Raw genomic sequence first — 20169 nt, 5'->3', positions numbered from 1 at the left:
TCCCTTTAACTTGTTGGAAACTTCCGTGATTTCGTCAATGTAAATGTTCATTGATGCGCACGCTGATAATCTGGTCGAAATTAATTTCCGCAGCAAACTTATCTTTCGACATAACCCTTTGTCCTCGTACAAGGCTTGAAATTTTTTCCAAATTTCCAAAGCGGAGGTGGCCGTCTGGATATGAGTGTACAACGACGGGTCTACACTCAGCGCTAAGCCCGACTTAGCCTGAGCCAATTTTGTGGCATCTGTCTCTTTCACAGTGCCGTCTTCTATGACCGTTATCGTTTTTTCCAATCCTTTGTGCTCCAAATAGTTCGACATTGCAAATTTCCACAGATGAAAATTTTCACTGCCCTTCAACTTCACGATTTCAAAATCTACTTTAGACATTGTTCTTATTCGCTTGCTTAGCAACAACAAAAAAAAAATCCAGCACAAAACGATCGCTTCGATTCACTTATAAAATTCGACAAATTTTATACCGTCCGGTTTAATGTTTCAATGCACAAAAAAAAACAGTTTTGTTTATTTAGCAAAAAATTCAACCACGCTCTGCTACCATGTTAGAGTGTGTTAAAAGACCGACGGTTGCTGAGTGAATGAAATATAAATTTATTGAACTTAATAAACGACTCGATATAAAACTAAATTATTGTTTTGTCTACGTTACATCCGATACGCGAAAGAATGCTATGCAATACATTCTTCAACACAGATACATTATATACAACTTCTCGTGCCAAGAGACAAAAATCAAGATCCACAATTCTAATATATTTATGTATGACCCCTTACTTTCGGCTTCGAAGCAGGAAAACGTTTCGACGTTTGCGACTTAGTTTTGATGTGTTCTTTTTACTGAAATAGTCTAAACATGACAACTAGTTTCAGAAAATTTTAATTCGAAACAGCAACAGATGCTCTATCGGGTCTGCAACATTGCGAATGTGGAATTTGGATTAGAGGCAAGAGATGATGTCGATATGAAATTCTAGATCCAAGTAGAAAGTTGAGCAAAAATTGTCTCTATCAGCCGGGTAGGGTGTTTCAGCCATTGCTGGACTTTTCTTCTTAGTAACAAATCAAATTCACTTAAGTGAGTCAGCAGTTGTTATTGCCTCAAAATAAATTTTTTGAAACAAGTCTGCCCTCTATACCCTCTCTAGCAACCTAACTACATTTATTAAGGTGGTAAACATGCAACGTAGCCTACGCATTTTACATGTAAAATTAGAAATTAGTCAACATTGTTTGATTTATAAACAAATGAATAAGGTGGTATTTTGACAGCGTCGAAACGAAGTTTGTTGCTGGAGAGGGTTTTGCTGCATTTCGTACCAGATTCTTCCAGTAGAGTAAGAAGTGCATGGTAGAGTAAAATAAACTTTACTTAATTGTCATATTTTCACTTGCACATTCACCATCTCACTAGTCTTGCATGATTGTCATTAGAAAGGTGAGACATGTGGTAATGAGGGAAAACCGGGTTTTCATTTTCATGGTGGGTGTCTAAGACATACCCAGAATTATACCGATGTAGACTGATTTTTCCATGACTCATACCTCAATGTAGTTGAAGCCAAAATCCAATACAACCCATGTTGCCCCGTAGTTAGTTAGTTTCGTTTATTGGCTCATTATTTGAAAATACAATATACAATTTCAATGAATTCCATAGTTTCCAAATTAATGACTACAATTAGAACTCTCGGTTGGTTCTCTTTTGTGTGCCATTTAGTATGTTGTGTCTTAATCGATTTATAGCAGTGCATTTGCTTCCTTCATAAAGTGAAAGATGTCTTTGAGTTTTGACCATTGGATTTGTCCTTGATCCATGAACTCGTGGCCAAGGTTTCTTCTTCTGCAGTTGATAAGGGCTGGACAGGAGGTCAGAAGGTGTATTGGTGTTTCATTCTCTTCATCGCAGATCCTACATGTTTTATTCTGTGATAGTTCTAGCCTGTACATGGGCTTTTTTAGGTCACAATGTCCAGTGATGCTGCATATTAAGAGCCGTATATCCTTCCTGGATTTGTTCAAAATGAATTGTGTGTTATGGTGATTTTGGCCATTTATCGTGGTTTTGGTGTGCCTGCAATACTCGAGATTTCTCCATTGTTGAGCATGTTTTTCCTTGAAGAAGTTTCTGATAATGCTTCTTTGTGTATTGTAAGTTCGACCGATTGTTGGACTAGGAATTATTGCTTCCTAATCTAGCTAGAAGATCAGCTTTTTCATTGCCTTCAATGTTGCTATGTCCTGGTACCCAGATTATGTTGTTGGTCGCTAATTTTACAACTGATTTGCGGCATTCAATAGCTACTTTCGACGTGTAGCAGTGCCCGTTCATTATATTTAGAGTCGCTTGACTGTCAGAACATATATTTATGCTTTGGTTCATGGTAGCATTTTCATGTAGCGTGCAGCACGCTGTATTCAACGCGCAGATTTCTGCTTGAGTGATGGTAGTATATGTATCCATTGTCGTGGATATATTCATGTTAGGGTTTTCGGCATATACTCCTGTACCAGATCATTTGTCTTGGAACCATCCGTGTATATACGGTTATATCGTTTATATCAAATGGTGGCCCGTTTTGCCGATGTTGCCCCGTAACTACATGACCTCAGCTATCCAATGATGCCATGGTCAGCCATGTCCATCAACTTCTGAATTAGAAATTTTTGGAAAACGTTTGATCTTTTTTAAATATTTAGATGTCATAGAAAAGATAAAAAAAAATTGACGCTGGGTTTGAAGTCGAGGCCTCCAAGTACATATCAATTAAGCTTCAGAAAAGATAAATCCGCTATCGGTATGATGTTTTTCAAAAGAATCTCCTCTGCATACTGCCAGCCCTCAATTTCAATCAGACTAAACTTGAATCAAATAGAGCCATTCAAAGCTCATTTTTTGAACAAGGTGTCCATTATAAGACTTAAGAAAGACGTCGACTGACGTGTTCATTTGACTAAATGCAAAACATTTCTACGGAAACCTCGAGTCACATTTATTTAGAAATTTATGGCTGTTTGAGTATCAACAATTTAATAGGCTCCTGGTATGAATGATGTGGTCGGAATACGTTTGTACTGCAATTTCTCTTCGATCCAATTTCTGAACAGAGGAACATTGACATAAACACCTGAAAATTAGAACAACAAAATTATAAGAAAGTTGGGCCATTCGAGACATGATGGAAATTTTACCTGGAGTAGCATCACCGCAACCGATGCCCCTGTAACGAAAATTTTAGTTAAATCATTTCCATTGGAATTTACAATTTGATCTCAATATTTTACCAAGCAACGATGCCAGCTTGATAGTATTGGTTAATGGTATTCGGAATAGGACAAACTAACGGTGAGCCTGCAAAGCGAAAATGGAATTGGATTATTTCGAGTTTTTGATTTTGATATTCGAATTTGGCTGACCTCCATCCCCTTTGCATGTATCCTTTCCACGCTCTCCACCGGCACAGATGAAACTGTTGTTCAGCTCAAAGTGTGGTCCGAGTCGGGTCTTTCTTAATTCTCTCACACATTTATCTCTCGGTACGACTGGCAGCTCAACTCGCTTCAAGATTACTTGGTATTTGCCTTCTTTACCGAACAAGTCTTTTCCTGCAATTAACATTACGTTGATATATCAATCGAGACAAGAATTTTCAAATTTGTACGAACCCCATCCGGATGCAAAACAACGCGTTAAGTCAAAGTTCGTGTTTTGTGGTGGAAGACAAATCGTGTTCACATTTTCAGCAATATCCACTGGTTTCACCAAAAACAACAACGCCACATCATTGAAAAGTCCACCTTTGTAGTACTGTTCGTGGATAATGTACTCCGATACCTGTCGATCCTGATGCGGGAAGATTTCGTCTTTTGTTTGTGTATCCCATTCTCCAGCTCGGATCTTGAGTGTACCTGGTTCTTTTCCGGACACACAATGGGCGGCGGTTAGTACGACTGATGGATGAATCAAAGAGCCACCACATTGGTAAACGTTTAGTACTTTGTCCAGAGCTCTTTCCTCTTTCAAAATTGCAACAGTCCATGGGAATTCACCTATAAGAAAGTGTGACGGGGAGTTGCTTTGATGACAGATAAACGTTTTCGAACTAACCATATTGAGCCTCGTTGTCCTTGTCACCTTTAATACGGAAACCAACTCCTTCAAGGTTTCGGAAGCCACAGCCGTCATTTATTTTAACATCGGGAATAAGTGGTATGTCCGATTTATGTGAACAGCAAGTCTGTAAGTATCCATTGCACGGACGTTCTTCTGTAGTGCCCTCATCTCCTCCGAATCTAATATCTAACAGTCCTTCGCCGTCGGTAATGAGTGTACCATTAGAGCATTGATAGTAGGGAACACATTCTCCCACTTTGCATGGCTAAATCATTCATTTCGTTAGGAAATTTTCATTTTTCTTCAAATTAAAAAATAATTTACATTCACGCCGTTAGTATTTGGGAAGGTTTCGCCGTTATTTCCATTTGGAACATTACCACCGTTGTTATTGGGTATGTTACCGCCGTTGTTATTGGGTATGTTACCGCCATTGTTATTGGGTATGTTACCACCGTTGTTGATTGGTTGATTGTCCCCATTTCCATCAGGGCCTTTCGTGAAAACATTGTTTATCAAATCGTCTAGACTTCCTCCAGTTGGAGGGTCAGTGCAAATAGCATATGATGCCAAGCTGAGCAGTAAAATCAGTCGTAACATCTTACTGCAATGAAACTGAAAAATCGGAATGGTTTAATTGAAAGCTGACAAAAAGTAGTGAAGACTTTCCGATGCTAATTTCATCGTCTGTTATGGGAATAAAAACGGTAAAATAGAACTTCCGTTAATTTTTTCTAACTAGTTCTGCATGCACTAAAAAAGAAGGAATTGAAAGGATGGACGGGAAAGGGACCCAATCTCGGCAATTTCTACTGCTTTTGTGTGTGTAGAGAAAACCACAAGCTCGGCTCATGTCTACGATAATAAGCAACGGAGCTTTTATAACATTTTTAATAGGAGACGAAGCGCTTCGTTAAGACAACTTGTTCACCTCCAATCCATGTACTTAGCCGAATATTTTTTTTTGCTCTTGAGTCCTCACGTTTTGTAGCGAATTCCCTTCAAGAAACTAGTAGAAAATAATTCAAAATGCAATTTGGCTATTGGCTTAATTTTGAGAGTAGAGTCTCACGTCATAATGACTTCTTCATAAGGTAACGGTTTGATACAACGCTTCCCGATAAACATTTTTTCCAAAACTTTTATCTTCGAATCCTAGCAAGGTCCTAAAGAGGGTAGCCCTACTGTGAATCTACCAGCATACGAAAATTGGTATTGGTCCAAACTGAATGTTTAAATAGAATTTTTTATTGAAACACCTGTCAACATGTTGCTAATTCCAAAAATCTGAGCTGTCTGGCACGACAAGAATTTCAATTAAAATTTACGATGTGTTATGCCTGAGATATACACTGTGCTTCTGATCTGCTTGTTAACATTAACAAAGCTTTATCAAGCGATGGAATGAGAACCCTTTCAGGGAAGACTGGATTAACGTTCATTTTGCAAGTCAAGCTAAAGCATGTATTAGAACCAATGATCTCCACGCCAAAGCTTTGACCTCTTTTAACAAAAGGGACCTTAAGCGTCTCACTGATTTGCTCACGGGATACTGTAGTCTTAACTAAAATCTACACACTGTAGGATTCGCGAAAAATTCGCTTGCAATCAGACTGTGAGTTCGCACAACATGCTCATCGACAATGTCAATGTCGATTCGACATCCTTGAAACAGAAACCTCTGGCTCCACCCACTTAATCTAATTTTATTAGATACTACGCGTACCCTCGTTATGAGCTCAAAAATAAAAGATAAAGTCGTAGAACATACCGTGGTCTTACAAGGGACTCAAAATCCTGAGGGGCTCTCGATTTTACATAAAACTGATAGATGAGACCTTTCAAAAATAAAAATTCTTTTATTCAAACTAAAGAGTTTAGTGCTCTACAACGTCATCTACACCCGTAGTCAAGGCAAATCTCAAAGAATGATTTATTTGCTACTGCAATTTTTATGGGAAACTACTGTTCCTATTCAACAGAAATATATTCAGTGGCAAATAGCCTTGGGTAAGTCGCAGTTCTGATTATTAAAAGAGGAAAAACGACCATCATCGTCACCTTATCGATACATCAATATCGTAGACTGTGCGTGTTAAAAATAAAAGATTTTATCAACAAATGCTGCTTATAGCACAGTTACAAAGCAACGAAAAACTTGTTATGTTTATGTTAAAACGACCAGCCATATCGGTCATCATTAAAATATCATTTGTTTGTTGCCGTACTTGTATTCTCCATATCTCCTAATAGAGTGACAATTTTACCTGACTGGTCAGATGTTTCTCTTCATTAGATACGAAAGTCGGTTTTCTTATCACCACAAATATGATACCAATTTCGAGACCAATTTGATACAAGAAATGGCTAATTAAAATGTTTATAGCACACGCTTTGTGAGTTCAGGGTCGTTTTATTTTAGTTGAAGACTGACGACGCTTTTTGAAAATGGTTGACGTCATTTATTCTATATGTATCAAAAAGCTATGAGTAACTACATGAAACGACAAGAATTGTAGCCGTGGAACACTGAAAAGTGAAAATTTTAATTGAAATGCTCCACAAAACTTTCAATTTCGAAAACTTGAGTTAATCAAAAATTAGTTCCAATTTCTATACGTAATCTGTGATGTTTCCAGCATTCGCTGTGAAAGGTTATCGCATTCGGTTAAAATGCTAATATTAAGCTCAAAGGCACATTCGAATTAATTTATTTAGAAAACTGACCCAAAATAATTTTTCCAGACTAAAAAAAAAACGTTTAAATAACAACCGAGCCCCATCTTATTTCGCATCTAAAATCTATGATAAACGAACTATGCATGCCCTTAAATCAGATGATCGTCTTGAATGCATCAATACAATGAAAAACGGAATTAAAACTGTAGAAAATTGAGAGTATTCGAGACGATTTTTGCAAACAAAAAGTATATTCGAATTCGGTTACGATATGAAGGACGGCTAATTAAAATATTAGTTAAAAATCAGTTAGCAAATCAATTCATTTTTTTTTCACTTACTAAAATCGAATTTAACTTCAAAATTTAACACAATAAACAAACACTTCTTCAACCTGCTGATGTATCTTTAAACACCGACTCACGACTGCAATGATTTTTAAATCATAACAGCTATCTCCTAGACATTCGCAGCGAATAATATACCAAAACAGAGAACAAGTTGTTGTAGTTTTAGTCCAGGGGCATGATGTGGAATTGTACGATGGTAAAAAACTTTTGTGCGAATGAACCTCCACATTTGGTCGTACTATCTTCGGTATACAATTGTTAAAAGTTTCTTTTGTGCAGAATGAGCACCAGCTGAATATCACCAGCTAATCTACTAACACACAGCTATAATAATAATAATAATATATTTCAACATACCCCTATACACACAAGATGTGTGTGCACCCGCGGGCGAAGCCAAAGCGAAAACACACATCGAGTGTGTATTGGGGTATTTTGAAAGTTTTTTTCTGTAATAGTGAGAGTGTGTTGGTGCATTCCTTCCCAACCGTTACTTTCCTTCTCGACCGTTTACTTTCCCTACCAACCGATTCGTATCATAGCTCACCAATACACTCTCACAATGTGTTTACTTCATTCACACGTGTTATGTGCGCGCATAGATGACGTTAACGTAGAAATGCACTGTGTGTAGGTTGTCTTTGAATTGTTTACAATACAAAGTGTTTTTGTTTGTACACCAGCTGGTGATATTCAGCTCGTGCTTATTCTTCACATAGGAAACTTTTAGCAATTGTAATTACTTTTAGGTTTGATTTATTTACGAAACTAAGTCTTATTTGTTAAAGTGAAGACTTAAACTGATAATTCTTAAATCAAATAAGATTCGATCACCTGAAAATATTAAATGATCACAATAAAATAAGAAGAAAATAGTAAAATTGCAGATATCAGACTTGCAGATACTTCACAATTTTTAACGATTTTTTTTTATTTTCAGCGTCATTCTTAGTGATTTTCACCGATCATTTTTTATTTTGAGACGATCATATGTTAGCGGTGATCAAGTTTGTACTTTTTTAGCAATCGTAAAGACCTAGTGATCAGTTTAAGAGCCATCTATGCATCGCTAAAAAGCATACTTTTGAGCGCTTTTTAAATACTGGATTTTAGTTTAATTCACGGTGGGATTGAATAAAACTTAAATAGAGTCGCGATATCAGTCGCTGATTTTTCTTCATGTTCTTAATGAGGAGTACTATGAGGAACCAAATTTAGTTCGCGAATCCATCCAGCCGTTTCAGAGAACCGGCACTCATGGCCGTGCAGGACCGACGAGTCAATTTGAATACAGATTGTTATCGCAACGGATAGAGGAACTAATTCTAAGCTGATTTGTATTGAAATGGCTCCTCTCGACAACTTGACCAAGTAGCTACAGCCAGCTAAAGTCGAAAATTCGACATCTTTGAATGGTGATATGTCCAAGACGAAGAAAGTTTGAAATTCTTTGAATGGCGATATTGGTAGAGGATTCCATGCTCTATTAAACGCCGAGAATGGATTTTTGAATTGTACAATATTTGAAAAATGTTATTTTCACCATCCTCGGCAAAACTTCGACTCATCTGTAATACACAGGTTGACCCTGTCTGCAACAAAACAATAATGCCTCATCAGCCTGCAGTCTAAGCTTTACAACGATACCATACACTTGCCATACCAGCCTCATAACAAGTATCTGTTACGACATTTGTTTGCAGAAGGGTCACTCAACGACGAAATTTTCAATTTATTATCTATCTTCAAGTGCGCGTTCCTTTAGGATGACTGAAATTATTATCCATTCTTCATAAATAAGTGGTTCAAGTTATTTGAAGCATTTCTTACAATGACTACGTTAATTTTGCTTGCTATCGCATTGGAAGGCCAGCATTTTGACACCAATTTGGGTTTCCAAGTTGTTCCCTAAGCCTTCAAGGTCTCAGAAATAAAATTCGGAGAGCATATGTTTTCACAGCCTTATGAGGGGCCAATATGCGGTGGGCTCTCGATGTAAACGAGTGTATAACATATCGACATCGAGGAACTGAATTTTAAGACCCTCCTGTTGTTGATCCCTTATTATAATGAGCCAATATTCATCCAATTATGAAACATATCCCATTCGAATCTTGATTAATATTACCCAACCTTTTACAGACAACCAGCGTGTTACATAAAAAGAAAATCTGTTACTCCTGGTTTTGATTTTGTTGTTGTTTTAACGGATTTTATAAGAAAGGATACAAGTCAGAGTGACTGGTTCTATTTGCTGAGCTGTTAATTAAGTCTTGTCAATAATTTCATTCTACGAGTCACAAGCTGTAACGTACGAAAAATTCAAAATAACTTCTTGTTGAAACTAGTCTCAGCAGCGAGGATAAAACACAAATTTAGAGGCGTTCTCATTTTATTGAATTTAGAAAAATTGAAACAAATTGAAAAATTCTTCCATTACCGTTCCTAGCGAAAAATTTAACAATTTCAAACTGGATTCCTACTTTCAGATATCCAGTCCACCATTTCTACAAACCACATATGGTTGGACTTTGTTCAACCATTCTAAAGTTCGATCTTTTGATGTTGTATGCCTCCAAGTAATTGTGAATTGCATCCAATTTTACAGTATCCATTATTGGAGCCGATGAGAAGATTCCCACGTAGCCTGTAAATTTAAATAGAAATTGGTGGGATTGATTTTGTGACATAAAGTAACATAAAATTTACAATTAGCTTCACTGCCTTCATCCGCGCAACTGAATTCGACGTAATAGGTCTTAGTATCGGTTAAAAGGATTTTGGTATCCTGGCTTGGTACACCTGAATGATGTTAAAAATTAATCAAAACAATTGGCTCAGAGAGCCACTTCTCACTTTAATTTACCTTCTGTTGTATAAACGTAGGTTCCGTCGGTGCCTGAGAATTTCATGGAACTAATGCTCACTGTACGTCTAAATGCAACAAAAATAAAATAAAAATCTTTGTTATTACACTAAGAAGTTCACATACTCATTTGTCTCCAAATTTTTAGCCGTTTCCACGGTCTCCACATTTCCAGTGCCGAGAAATACTGTATGAAAAAATTTGATACAGCCCGACAGATGGTACGGCAATCCTTCATCGTCAGTAGAGATCAGATACCAAGTTTTAAGACATAACTGGTTAAATTACAGAAAAGTGTGGATAAACTCTCGGATCAACTTTAAACGAATAAGTAAGAATGTCGCTTACTGATTCTGGAGTAAATGACCGTGCAACGGGAACTGTGTAATTTGAACATGGACCAGTGTTTAATGATTGTTCAGACAAGCCGCTTAAAAGCAATATTGCGACAGACAACCTGAAAAGTAAATTGTTTCAATCAATTCAACAGCAAAGTATCTTGGAGTAGCAAAGCTTGCAACCAATAGAACATCTCTTTTGGACTAAATAAATGGGATTATTATTTATGAAGGAAATTAACGCCACGTATAAATTCGTAATTTTCTTACTTAATTGCAGAAGATATCATTTTCACCAATTGGTAGTTCAGCAATCCACCGGGTTACAACTGTCGAAAAGAAAAAAAATGTGCGTCTTTTATAGGTGCTGTATTTGCCTAGTGATAATAATTCACTTAGAATTTTGTTTTTCATTCGGATGAATGTATTTGATCAGCCTTACTGCATTACTTTGCTCAAATTGAAAAGTTTATTTTTGAACGTATTGCGTGTACGTAATAAATTTCTGTATAACTTCTGTCTCTCTTGTCTCCCGAAGAAGTTAGTTATTTTCCTGTTACTTTAAATAGAAGTGAGGCATAATTTTTCTATATTAAATTCTAGATAGAGATGAAAGCAGATGAGACTAAAACCATAAGGGAAAGATTTACATTTCCGCTATTATTGTATCGCTCACGAGACAAGATATTGGTGGAAGTGAGTTTAACAAACAGATGTTCTTTCCTCATGAAATACAAAAATGCTAAAAAATAGAGATAGTCAGACTTATTCTTATGCAAAGTTATATGTAGACACGGGCAATTTTGCGTTGCTGAGACCGACAATGATGTTTTTTGAACCATTTTATTATGCTGCTTGATGAAATAGCATCTATGGAGGAAATGGTGGAAAATGGATTTCAGGGTCGCCCGTGTAATTAGTTATCAAATCCTATGCATACGTACGATATTTTACTTAACAAATCAAAATATATTTGTTTACCGATAGAAGAATATAGGCAATTCAAACAAGAGCGATGTTTGTGGCCAGAGCGAAACGAGGGATGCGATTTCGCTCAAGTTAAATAAGGTAAATCACACCGCACATATGAAAAACGGTAGACGAATGCATCAGAGATTAATTTTATCTAGTGGTTCAATACTTGTAAATATGGGAGATGGTTGAGTTTACCAGTCTTCGGACTACATGAAACCTTTTTCATTAAGATGTTGACTTCAGCTTTTGAACGATACATATCATGCCATTGTAGTGACACATGCATGGGGTAAATTTTCTTTGTAAGTGCTAAGTGCCTCGCCATAGAGTTATACTCTATGAGCCTCGCAAAGAATAATCCAATTCGTTCTGAAACTGAAAATTTTGATTTTTTTATGGCATTTTTTGAAGTAATTTGACGATGGTCAACAATCACACGAAAACGTGACTTTTCATTATCGAATATGCTATTGGCACCGGGTGCCAATAGTCTCTTTATTATACTGTGCTAATGACACCTGGGGCCAATAGTCTCTTTATAATACTGTGGCTTATGGCACCTGGTGCCAATAGTCTCTTTATAATACTGTGGCTAATGGCACCTGGTGCCAATAGTCTCTTTATAATAATGTGGCTAATGGCACCGGGTGCCAATAGTCTCTTTATTATATTAAGGCTAATCGCACCCGGTGCCATTATCCACAGTATTATAAAGAGGCTATTGGCACCAAGAAAAAATAAAATTTGAAGAAAAAATCCGGAGATTCCGAAAATTAAACTTGTTTTGTACACAATCCTAGGGAATTCATCTTTTTACTAAATGTAACGTAGAGGTAGTTTGTTCGATCTTAGGGAATTCGTCCCTTGACGAAATATAACGTAAAGGCGGATTGTTCGATCTTAATGAATTCATCCTTTTACGTAAAGGTATCGAACAATCCGCCTTTACGTTACATTTCGCAATTGGATGAATTCCATATGATCCAAAAAACGGATTTTTTATGCAAATTTTATTTTTTCAGGGTGCCAATAGTCTCTTTATTATAGTGTGGCTAATGGCTATTGGCACCCGGTGCCAATAGTCTCTTTATTATACTGTGGCTAATGGCTATTGGCACCCGGTGCCAATAGTCTCTTCCTTTCATTATTGTCCCGAGTTTTGTAATGTTTGAAGTGTCCCAAACCAACTTTCTTAGTAATAAGCTATTGTTGTCACCAGTGAAACCAAAATCACGTACAATCTTTTACTTCTTTTGTTTTAACATAAGTTGATCGTTGATTGATCGACATTGTTGATACTCAAATTTACCATGAAAGACATGAATGAGACAAAAGTTTTTAAAGTTTCCGGACATGTAAATCTATTACTTTTTTTGTTTAAAAATAGTTTTGACATATAAAAGAGCAACTAGCTGGTCCATGTACGTTTTTCAATTCAAATGACTGTATTTTAAAGTTCTCTTACGTAGTAATTTTATATGTATAAGCGACAGTCATAAAATTTGATTTCCAGTCACCACTGAAGGTAGTGCATTGTAAATATTTAGATTTTCAATTTCAACAAAGAGTAAATAGAAAAACCTACAATGTAGCGGAAAATTTTCATAAAGAAGTGCAGATTCAACAAGTGTTGAATAAATGAAATTTGATCGACAAACGCCCACACATTCAATTATAATTATCATTTAACTAGATATATTGAACTCAATTTGTTCATGACTTTTAATCGCGTACCCTAAACGAATTGAAATTTCTCGGTAAAATGTATGGTATATAATTGATTCGGCATTTAATGCAAATATTCAACGAAAAACCGGTCCGAATTCAAAAAATTTATTTGGATTGGCGAAATCATGTCTTCCACAAAAATTTACCAATTACTTCGTTTTTCGGTTAATTTTTTTTTCTTAAATATTTTGCGTCTATTTCTCTTTACCTGCGATTTGCAATAACTATTTCCAATTGTTTGCTGTTTGTTTAACAACAGATCACTCATGGTTATGCTAATTAAACAGAATAATTTATGAGTTCCTTTTGTTTGATTTGTCTAAGTGTACAATCAAGTAAGTGAGGCAGCGCAGATAGATATACAGATTTATCAACACAGAAACTGGTCAGATATGTGTGATCAGTCGTCGTGATCACTGACCAGTATCATAGAGTAGTGCGTCGGTTTCGGTTGGTTTTTTTTATTATTATAAAAAACGCAAATATAATTTTTTGATTTTTCTTTGGGAATTTTGAAGGTGTGTGATTTAATATTCAAAGGTTAATAGTTCAATCGACAATTCATTCTCGTTTTGTGGTTGAAAAATTGGTACTTATCGAGAGAATCACTTGCATTTGCATGTTATATTTTTTAAGGAATAGCAACAACAACGATGTTAATCCAATTTTGAGTGTTAATATCGAGTGTTGTTTAGTGATGAATGCATTGTTGTTTGCTATTTATAATGTAATTGAAACATTAACTCATAAAATCATCTGATAAAATCATTGACTTTGTTGCATGTATAAGATAAAGACCTCGGACAAGACACGTTTTACATAATTATTGAAGAAAAAATATTCTGCATTTTCGGAAAAAAAATTGTTTATTATTAATAGCCAAAACGAGCCGACAAGATAATAAAATTTAAATAAATTCGGAACCATTCAAATGTTATCAAAAGAAAAAAAATTGTTCAGATCTTTTTTTTTTGTACAAACATTATAATATCTGGCTAGAGTATATAGCAAAACGTTTGTTTTCGCAGACTATATAAGCGGACCCGCACGTAACTTTTATCGCCGATGTTTTCACTGGTTTGAAACCCTTTTCCTCAATCTTTCATGAACGGAAAGGGTATCCCATTGTTTACCATTAAATCTAATACATCTTTTGTTTAAGAGCAATTAATCTGGTACAGACGGCAGGCATATGACCAGTATTATTGTCGGCTCTATTACTTCCATCGATCAAAGTATCTGTTGATTTCAAATCTTGTACTTCAATTTTTTAACATGCATTTTGCTATATAAATGACTATAGACCTTCAAGATGCGGTACTTTCACACGTAACCTCACTTAAGTTTCGTTAAATGTTTCGTTCATTCATTCATTTGTATGACATTTTTTTTAAACGTGGATGGCATTTCTTATCGTGGAAGATGACGGCCTTGAAGATGATCTATATTACCCAGAGCTTGTCATTATTTTTATCGTCGATACCGATACCAGATGAATAGCCGTATGTGACTGTTACATTGTGACAGGTTAAAAATTTAAAAACAATTGAAAAACACTTTCCACTGAATCCCTCTTTCTACGATTTTTAAGGCAGTCCCATTTCTTGAACCGAAGTTCTCAAATATTGCATTTATTCTATCTGATTCATGTATCGCTATCAACTTTCATTCTCTGCGGTTAAAACTATTAACTGATTCATAGAATTTTTTGCTTACATGTTCCAAATGTTGCAAAAACGTAAGAATAAATAAATGCACTAGCCCTTCGTGTTCGAACGAGTCTGAACAAGATCTATAAATCAAGTAAGGAGGTGTGTGTTTGTAATCAGAATATTGATTGAAACGGCTTCAACGGGGGAATTCATGACCTTTGTTTTGTGATGTAATGTGTCATTTAAGATATAATTATTTAAATATAAAATCAAAGATGACGACAAAATTCTGCGGAAAAATGAATGGGATATTTATCGATTTTACTCATTGTCATTACGAAATTTGTTTTTGGAAATTATTTATATTGCGTTTGCATAATATATAACTGCCGGGCTTGCCATTGATGATTGATAATATTATTCGACGAACATTTGGCTTCTTTCATAGATTTTTCAAATGAACGTTAAACGTCATTAGGAAACGTTAAGAAAATGTTAAACGCTTTGGAATTCGCTATAAGCAGAATGAACATATTCAACCAAAAGTAGATATAGTAAACAGATCCTCTAACTAAATTCTCGAGTCTAGCCAACGCACTTAAAGCAAAAGTGGTACTCTAAATAGGGTACTGAAATTTGACAGTGCTCCATACAAAATTGTACACTGTAAAAAGAGTTGGGATAAAATTTCATACAAAAAGTACTATATTTGGCAGCTGTCATTAATAGCACTTTTGCTTGAAGTGCGTTGGTCTAGCTGTTACTTCTCTTGAGTCTAGTGTTGGAAAAGGATTTAATGTAAAATCTTTTACGTGTTACGGCACAGGGGCTATTTAGTTGAATTAATTCGCTGAAATTCTCCAAATTCGTAAAAATTCGCCAAATTCGTAAAAATTCTCCAAATTCACCGAAATTCGCCGAATTCATCAAAATTCACAAAAATTTGCCAAATTTACCGAAATTCGCCAAAATTCTCCAAAAATTTTCCCGACCTCCTAGCTTACCAAGGAGTACTTTTATATTCAATTCGACTGTATATTTGTCCTCACAAAGAAACTAAAGAAAAAAATAAAGTGAGATATTGTTCTGAGCTTTAATTTGAAGAAAATATTATTCACACACACTAATTTCCATAAATGGAACGACTTCTATTCAGTTAAAATACTAAAAAAGGAGAAAAATAGCTCTACTCGAATATTTTCAGAATAAAATCGAAAAAACTTGTACATGATTGTCTGCCGAATTTCTGATTTCACCATCGATCGAACTTCTGATACATTGATCGTTGTCATCCGTTCTGTCGTTCGGGTTTTAGGTTAACATGTTTAAGTAAAAATGCCAAAAGTCTAAAGCTATAGCGCGACCAAAATAACAACCAAAATTTAGAAAGTCACAGTAAAGGAGAAAATGGATATATTGAACTAAACAATAATAGTTGGAAGTGTCGAAACTTTGCAAGGTGTCAATTTCTTTTGTTGCATTCAATGGCACTACCTAACTTCCATCGAATTTTTTGATGGATTTGGGTTATTTTGGGATGGGAGATGATTCCTCTAGCACTTCCTAACTTCAATCGGATTTTTCAATGGTTTTGGGTTATCTTCGACATGAGTGAGGTGTTCCAAGATTTGTAGATTTTGGGATTTAGACTAATTTCTCTAGAATTTTTTAATTTCATAAGGTCTTTTGATGTTGTCGAAATGACATACTTACAAAAGTAGTGATATCAGTCAAAAAAAACCTTTAAAGGGTAAATGTGACGCAAGTCCTTTAGCTTACTTACAAAACACTGATATCGCTGAGGGTGACGCATTGTGCGCCGTACGCAAAAGTTTTATCAACAAACAATTGACTCAAAAAATTTGTGAAAGAAAATTTTACAACAAGAAGTTTGCGTCACGAGTGGCAGATGTTGAGGAACGTACCTATTGTTAGGAAAATGGTTGAAAAATGTAAATGGAAACTATCTATGGAAACTCATAATCAGCAGTTTTATGTTATATATTGTATTATGCTTCCAAATGGTACTGAAAGAATATAAACGAAAGAAAACCGAATCATCTGCCACTTGTGACGCAAATTTACTGTTGTAAAATTTTCCTTCACAAATTTTTTGAGTAAATTTTTTGTTGATAAAACTTTGTTTACGACGCTCAATGCGTCACTCTAAGCGATATCAGTTATTTTGTAAGTAAGATAAAGGACTTGCGTCACATTTACCCATTAAGGGTTTTTAGACTGATTACGACTTTATCATCTCAGGAGTCAATTCGCCAATTTCTAAGACAATTGGAAAGCCAGCTCGCTCTGATATTATTGAGTTATAGCTCATTCGATTCGTTGATCAATTCTAGCTAACACGAATATCCCATTAAAAAAAAAAAAAATCACTTTGGGTGTAATGTGTCTGTCATGTGATGTCATACATTTTTAGCAATAACCTGAGGAAGGAGCAACACGAAAAACAAACCCGAGAATTCTGAATTTGATTGATATAGGCCTTTTTTGTCTCAGTAGAGTACGTTTCTGTACTTAAAAGTACTTTTTCCTAACTAGTGTTGAAATATCGCGACGTCGTCTCTCATTTCCCACGTCGCGTCGTTTAGGAAAAACGTTGTTCCTAACTTATGCTAAGAGGCATTTTTAGCGAATTTGACTCCAGTAGTCACCTCCGCTTCAAGCTGGAAATGTCTCATTCGCTAAAAAAAGCATTTTCTCCAAATTCGTAAAAATTCGCCGAAAATTCAACTAAATAGCCCCTGTAACGGCATGTTTCATTTTCATTTTCATTGCCTAATCACGTAAAGCATTGTACTTACGAGGTTCCAAGTTGTCATTTGACAAGTGGGGAATACAGCCCTCCCCTTCGGGTCGGGCTGTAACACCCCACTTATCAAATACACAACTTGGAACCTCGGAAGTAATATACTATTACTTCAATTATTTGAAATAGAGATTTCCTATACATTACGTAGCATAATTTCCATCTCATGGCTGATGTAAATAAATGTTCTATCTTACTGAGTAGAAGTAATCAATGTAAATTGGTTTGAGTTTGAGTTATGAAAAATTATGTATTTACATCGGGAATAAACGTACTCGGTCATTCACCATCGAAAAGCAACTTTCTACTTTTCCTCTCCTGTTGAATAAATAACTATTGTTGGTCCATTGTCCTTTCTTTCTCTCTAATCTATCTGCGAGAGCGAGTACAAAAGAATGACTAAAAAAACTTATTCCATAGACTCCGTACCCTTCTAATACACTTGCGATTTGGTCCTGAACATCTATTTATGCCAAGTACATTTATTTCTATTTTCAGAACTACTACAATGATAAAGTTTTTACTTGGAGCGTTTCTGATTGTTCTTGCGTCGGCGGACAATCCTCCAATTGGTGGGAGCTTGGAAGATTTAATTCATGACATCTTCACACCGCCACCAGACTTGAGCAAAGGAAATAACAATGGCTATCAACCAGGCGTGATTGGCCAACCAGGCGGTGTAGGTCAACCGACAATTGGACAACCCGGCGATCCAGGTCATATTCCACCGAAACAACCCCCAATCGAAGTGAACGTAAGTGCTTCATTTTCATACAGTCCATTGACCGTATTTCAACTCTAATCGAATCACAGCCCTGTCCAGAGGGTGAGTGTGTTCCGTACTACCAATGTTCAAACGGTCAAGTGATAACAGACGGAGAAGGATTGCTTGACATCCGTTTCGGCGAAGAAAATAATATCAACAAAGAGGCACATCCCTGCAAAGGATTATTTGAAACTTGTTGTACGCTAAAAGCGGAGACGCCCATGATTCCGGATGTTCCGTGTAACCACGGTTGTGGTATTCGAAATGTGGATGGTGTTGGATTTAGGATTACAGGCGACAAGGATAATGAATCGCAATTTGGTAATGTCTGAGACGAATCGAGTGGGAGGGACACTTTGTGCTAAAAATACGCTTGTTTGTAGGCGAGTTTCCATGGACAGTGGCAATATTGAAAGAGGAACAATCTTTGGACAAGGTGCTCAATGTATATCAATGCGGTGGCTCTCTTATCAGTACAGGCGTTGTGTTGAGTATGACCTTTATCAATTGTTCAATTGTGCATTTCCTTTACTAATTTTTTTTTGTCTAGCCGCTGCCCACTGTGTTAGCGAAAAGGTTCCATCATCGTTGAAGGTTCGAGCTGGAGAATGGGACACACAAACCAAAGATGAAATATTTCCACACCAAGATCGTTATGTTAGTGAAATCATTATCCACGAAGAATACTACAAGGGAGGCCTTTTCAACGACATCGCTCTGCTGTTCTTAGACAAACCAGTGGAGATAGCTGAAAATGTCAATACAGTCTGTTTGCCACCACAAGATCATATATTCGATGGAAGTAGATGTTTCGCTTCTGGATGGGGTAACTTTGTTGCGTTTTTATTTCGTTGGTTTGTTACAATCCTTTTTCTTGCAGGAAAAGATCTGTTCGGCAAAAGTGGCAAATATCAAGTGATATTGAAACGAGTTGAATTACCGATTGTTCCCCGTGAGCCGTGTGTACACGCATTGCGTAATACGCGATTGGGTCAGCACTTTGAGCTAAATAAAAGTTTCATTTGTGCTGGTGGCGAGCGTGGAAAGGATACGTGCAAGGGAGATGGAGGTTCGTTAAATCGGAAATTTTAAATCAAAGTCTCAAAGTAAATGATTTTTCGGTTTGAAGGTTCTCCATTGGTTTGTCCTGTTCACGGTGAGCCCAACCGTTACTATCAAGCTGGCATTGTTGCATGGTAAGTGATGAATAGTAGTCAATGGAAACTAGTAGAAAAATAATCTAATCGCTGCTAATTGTTTCAGGGGCATTGGATGCGGTGATGAGACTCCAGGTAATATTTTACACTTTCAGGTGAAAATTGTTTCCTGAAATTAAAATTTTTGCATTCATATTTGCAGGAGTTTATGTTAATGTGGCTCTCTTCCGGAACTGGATCGATTCGAAAATGCTTCACAAGCGCTTCGACCAATCTTCGTACATTTTGTAATGCAGCAATTGAATGTTGAAAACAAAAATGTTGTTCAGTTTATACTAATTTTTACAATAAATGTGTATCATTGAATGGATATTCTAACTTCCGAACAGAATTTTTTCCTTATCGAAATTTCATTTTAAACGATAGAGCTTGACTTTTACCTTTTTTTCGTTTCCGAAACCATCTGCACTCACGGACACTCTGTCAACAGCAGCATTTAAAAAATGAAGAATAGCGCGAATAGTGTCAGGCCCGTGTCTGCAATGTCCATATTTATAATCATTGAATCTATTACTTCTTTTGTTTCAAACATCACCTAACAAACATGTACTTAAAACGAAATCTTTTACTTCATTTGTTTAGACATACATTTTGTCATTATAAGATAGCACTTTAGCAGGCGTCAGCACTTATTTTTTT

At 36.1% G+C, this 20169-nt stretch overlaps 3 protein-coding genes across 5 annotated transcripts; 1 reads left to right on the top strand and 2 right to left on the bottom strand.

The window, feature by feature from the left end:
- Nucleotides 1-2989: 2989 nt before the first annotated feature.
- On the bottom strand, nt 2990-7282 carry LOC119070655 (phenoloxidase-activating factor 2-like). The gene is made up of 8 exons (XM_037175086.1): nt 7156-7282; nt 4460-4750; nt 4130-4400; nt 3688-4071; nt 3439-3627; nt 3307-3373; nt 3214-3242; nt 2990-3149 (listed from the first exon to the last, which is right to left on the bottom strand). Exons 2-8 carry the CDS (start codon nt 4733-4735, stop codon nt 3052-3054), a joined length of 1314 nt encoding a protein of 437 aa, XP_037030981.1. The 5' UTR covers nt 4736-4750; nt 7156-7282; the 3' UTR covers nt 2990-3051.
- Nucleotides 7283-9538: 2256 nt separating this feature from the next.
- On the bottom strand, nt 9539-10764 carry LOC119070905. The gene is made up of 6 exons (XM_037175431.1): nt 10639-10764; nt 10379-10487; nt 10157-10305; nt 10031-10098; nt 9874-9966; nt 9539-9811 (listed from the first exon to the last, which is right to left on the bottom strand). The coding sequence occupies exons 1-6, from the start codon at nt 10656-10658 to the stop codon at nt 9672-9674; spliced, it is 579 nt and encodes a 192-aa protein (XP_037031326.1). The 5' UTR covers nt 10659-10764; the 3' UTR covers nt 9539-9671.
- A 2483-nt stretch (nt 10765-13247) lies between these two features.
- On the top strand, nt 13248-19852 carry LOC119070957 (phenoloxidase-activating factor 2-like). Of its 3 annotated transcripts, none has more exons than XM_037175514.1 (9): nt 13248-13406; nt 18046-18301; nt 18361-18634; nt 18697-18804; nt 18864-19139; nt 19194-19382; nt 19443-19509; nt 19577-19605; nt 19673-19852. In XM_037175514.1, exons 2-9 carry the CDS (start codon nt 18056-18058, stop codon nt 19759-19761), a joined length of 1278 nt encoding a protein of 425 aa, XP_037031409.1. In that variant the 5' UTR covers nt 13248-13406; nt 18046-18055; the 3' UTR covers nt 19762-19852. The 3 variants fall into 3 exon arrangements, with proteins under 3 accessions (XP_037031409.1, XP_037031407.1, XP_037031408.1); XM_037175512.1 differs by having other exon boundaries at nt 13405-13589; XM_037175513.1 differs by lacking the exon at nt 13248-13406 and adding an exon at nt 13459-13553.
- The last annotated feature ends 317 nt before the right edge of the window (nt 19853-20169 follow it).

This window comes from Bradysia coprophila (assembly GCF_014529535.1).
Source record: "Bradysia coprophila strain Holo2 chromosome IV unlocalized genomic scaffold, BU_Bcop_v1 contig_106, whole genome shotgun sequence".
Taxonomy (NCBI): domain Eukaryota; kingdom Metazoa; phylum Arthropoda; class Insecta; order Diptera; family Sciaridae; genus Bradysia; species Bradysia coprophila.
The sequence above is the reverse complement of the archived record's forward strand: the minus strand, read 5'-3'. Positions and strand labels throughout refer to the sequence as shown.